The sequence below is a fragment of the Mastomys coucha genome, unplaced genomic scaffold (assembly GCF_008632895.1).
Source record: "Mastomys coucha isolate ucsf_1 unplaced genomic scaffold, UCSF_Mcou_1 pScaffold6, whole genome shotgun sequence".
Taxonomy (NCBI): Eukaryota; Metazoa; Chordata; class Mammalia; order Rodentia; family Muridae; genus Mastomys; species Mastomys coucha.
The window spans coordinates 99,050,074-99,053,880 of record NW_022196912.1 but is presented as its reverse complement, the minus strand read 5'-3'; the positions used below and the strand labels follow the sequence as shown (position 1 = coordinate 99,053,880).

Below are 3,807 nucleotides of genomic sequence, written 5' to 3'. Positions count from 1 at the left end.
CGCGCGTGGGCTCGGAAGAGCGCGCCCTTCTCGTCGCGCAGGGCAGAGCGCAGGGTGACAGGCTGCTCAGGGGCCAGACCCCGCACGGCGATGCTCAGCGGCTCGTCCCAGCAGCTGCGACCCGCGGACTCCAGGCTCACTGTTGGCACCATCCTGACAGAGTGAAAAGTCAGTATACCCTGGGTTGAATAGTGTGTCTTGACTTCTGGAGGCTGTGACCACGAACCCTTATCCTACTTGTTGGCCTTGGCCATCGAGGTGTGAAACTCCCCAGAGTTTATGGGATACAGTGACCTGTATGCAGAAGAGCTAAGCAATAGTAATGATTACATTTTTTTCTAGGTGATGTTGAAATACAGGTACAAGGACTGAGTTGCAAGGATTACTGCCCCCGACCAATAGTTTTACAAAAGAAACCCTCAGGTTATTCTGATCTGGTAACCCTGAGAAACTTGGCCTTGAGCCTTTCTTAGGTTGTTAAGTACGTAGTAGTACCTCATGCAATCTGGCACAGAAGCTCGATCTGGATTGCACCAGGAGTCAGGCCACTCAGGTTGAAATCATGTCTCAAGCTGATTAAGGGCTTTGGAAGGTAGGTAGGTACCTGAGTCTCCAAAGGTAGTGACCTTATCTGAAAAAAGGTTCGTATGGACAATTTTATGGACCAACCAGTGATAACATGAAGCCAGAATCCCCCAGACTAGGTACACAGGGAAAGAGATTTTCCAACTCAACTAGCTTAGCATCCATCAGAGGTAGTGGTAAAGAAAGGTGATTAGGATACAGGGGAAGTAGCCCTATTTAGACATTGTTCTTTGGAGCAATTCCCATCTGCGTCGTCAGTAAATCAGCAGTTCAGTTTACAGAATTCAGCAGCAGCAGCTCGATCCACTCATAAATACTTCACAGATATACCAGCAGTCCAGTTCAGTAGTGTCGGGATAGCAAACAGAAATCAGCACGGGTGGCATGACCTAGCAGAGAAGGTCGAGCCTCTGCCGAATCTACATGAGTGAGCAGGAGTGACCAGGACCAACCAGCATGGATGCCAGGAAAAGTTTTCTGCCTTGCCTCTCTCAATGAAGTGAAGATCGACGAAGACTTGAGACCAAGAAGCGTTGCAAAGCTAGCTATGCAAGCCAGTCTTTTGTCACTGTCCATTGGGTCCTATTTATGCTCCCTCCAAACATCATGTGTCCTCCGGGGGTCTTACCTTCCCACATATATTGCCTTAGCACATGAGTGTGTATCAGTTGACATCACTCTGCCAATCAGCCTGAGTTGAGGAAGCAGCAGGAAGCTGCCAGAACAGCCGGGTAGTGGTGGTGCAAGCCTTTCATCTAAGCACTTGGCAGGCAGAGGCAGGCAGATTTCTGAGTTCGAGGCCAGCCTGGTCTATAGTGTGAGTTCCAGGACAGGCAGGGCTATACAGAGAAACCCTGTGTCGAAAAACCCAAAAAGAAAAAAGAAAAACAAGAAGAAGAAGAAGGAGAAGAAGAAGAAGAAGAAGAAGAAAAAGAAGAAGAAGAAGAAGAAGAAGAAGAAGAAGAAGAAGAAGAAGAAGAAGAAGCTGCCAGAACACCACCAGAAGTTTTTTGGTGCATTTCTCTCTATGGAGTCCTGACAAATGGAGTTCAGCTACACAATGTAAGACGAACCAATACATTCATGTCGTTAGCAAAGAATCCTTCATCTCGTGTCCTTTTATGTGTTTGCTTTAGCAGAACATCCTTTCTCCTGAGTCTGCTTCAGTGAAACATTCCTTCACATGTTTGCCCCCGTAAAACACCATCTGACACAACTGACTTTCCAAAGAACCCTTAACTTTCCACTTCAGGAAATACCTGATATGTCCCACAAAGCTCTGTCAGTTACCCAGCAGGTGATTCATGGGGTCCTTGAGTGACGGACCTGAGTCACCTTTATTAACTGGTAGGTAGGTCTCCTGGTTGCTGCCTTGTAGAGAGAATCTCTTCTACTGTATGGAAAAATCACCTGTCAACAAACGTGCTGTTGGCCTATTAGCTTAGGCAGGAAGTAGGGAGGTAGAAGTTCTAGGATCTGGGGGAGATGGATTTGCCCCAGGAACGCTGATGGAGACAGACACGTGAAAGCTGAGCAGAGATAGCCAGTCCTGTGGCAGGACTTAGCTTAGAATAAATGTGATATTAAGTTATGAGCTTGTCAGGGAACACACAGAGTTTTGGCCTAGGCATTTGTAAATGTATTTAAGTGGTTGTTCCAGGAGCTTGGGGCAAGTGAGGGAAGAAAAAAAAAAAAAAAAAAAAAAAAAAAAAAAAAAAAAAAAAAGTACACAGGTTACAGAAAACTCCTTGCAACAAGTTCTCCCAATAGTGTTTGGTGAAAATCACGCTCCTAACACCACCCTCTTACCTTAAAATGGTTTTTAAGAGGTTAATAAGGGCCTGTGGCTTCTGCAAAAATGGAGGGTTTGTGTCTTCCAATGATACAACTCACTGGTAGAGAGAAGGGGACATAAACACGGATGAGGAAGAAGTTGAACTCCCCCCCCACACACACTCCACCCCTGCCCCAGGGGACTGGGAGTCACCTTCCCCCTGTGCTGCCAGCTGCCTAGGGCAGGTAGGAGAACACGCACCTCCAGGAAATCCGTCCTTCTCCCTGTGGTGGTGCTGAAAGAACCGGCAGAAGTTTTGGGTTTCCCTGGGCAACCCCATTGGCCAGAAAGGACTTGGGTCCCCAACAAGAGGGTCTCACACCAGAGAAAGTCATTTGTTATTACAGGGAAGATGGGGGTTACAGCCTTGGCTTGGAAACTGTGTAGGGTTAACAGCAGAGCCAGCTACATAGGGTATTTAAAGGCAAAAACCACATCAAGGCATCTCTCTTTCTCAGCTGCAGGTGGCTTCACAAAAGCAAACAGAACCTAAGAACTTCTTTGCTAAACCTGAAGTGGCCTCCACAGGATGAATACAAGATGGAGGAAGCTGAGCTTGCTGGTCACAGGGAGATGGAGATAGAAAGATCCTTGGGCTTGCTGGTCCAGTCAGTCTAGCCTAATCAGTAAGCCCCAGGGCTCAATGAGCGACCCTTTCTCCTGAAGATTGACCTCTAGCCTTCAAAAGTACACCACACACACACACACACACACACACACACACACACACACACACACAGAGGAATCCTCATATTCCCACATGCAAGCAAACAAACTGTAGTAAAATTAGGTAGAAAACACCGATTATTAGTGTTGTGATGATCTTTTTGTGCACCGTACTTAACAGTTGTCTTTGTATTATACAAATGGTGATTTCTGTGTGGGTAGGTAGTAGTTTGCAGACCACACGCTGGTATTGTTATTTTTATAGGGCCATCTCTCAGCTGGGTGTTTTGTTAATACTCCTTCTGGCACCTTCGGACTGGTCTAATAAGGAGCTGAAGAGCCTACAGCTGGGCAGGAAGTGGAAGGTGGGACTCTGGTGGTCAGGTGCAGGAGATGCACCAGTGCACTCAGAAGAAATGGCCACATCCACCTTGTGGTTTTAGAGGAAAACTGAGAATCTCTTTTCCTACCTTTCACATGGGTCCCTGGGATTAAACTCAGGTTGTCAGGTTTTCTTTCAGGCAAAGGCTTTTTCTTGATCCACAGTCTCATTTGCCCCATTTTGAAGTAAAAAAGTTTTTTAAGAATTTTAAACAGGTCAGGCAGTGGTAGCACACGCCTTTAATCCCAGCGCTTGGGAGTCAGAGGCAGCGCGGAGAGGCAGGTGGATTTCTGAGTTCGAGGCCAGCCTGGTCTACAGAGTGAGTTCCAGGACAGCCAGG

At 47.0% G+C, this 3,807-nt stretch overlaps 1 protein-coding gene across 1 annotated transcript in view; it reads right to left on the bottom strand.

Annotated features, from left to right (window-relative positions):
- Positions 1-152, bottom strand: part of LOC116081071 (acyl-coenzyme A thioesterase 5-like) — a 7,433-nt gene extending 7,281 nt beyond the window's left edge. The window contains exon 1 of the mRNA XM_031357732.1: positions 6-152. Within this exon, the coding sequence (XP_031213592.1) occupies positions 6-152 (147 nt within the window). The remainder of the gene's footprint in view (positions 1-5) is intronic.
- Between the last annotated feature and the right edge of the window lie 3,655 nt (positions 153-3,807).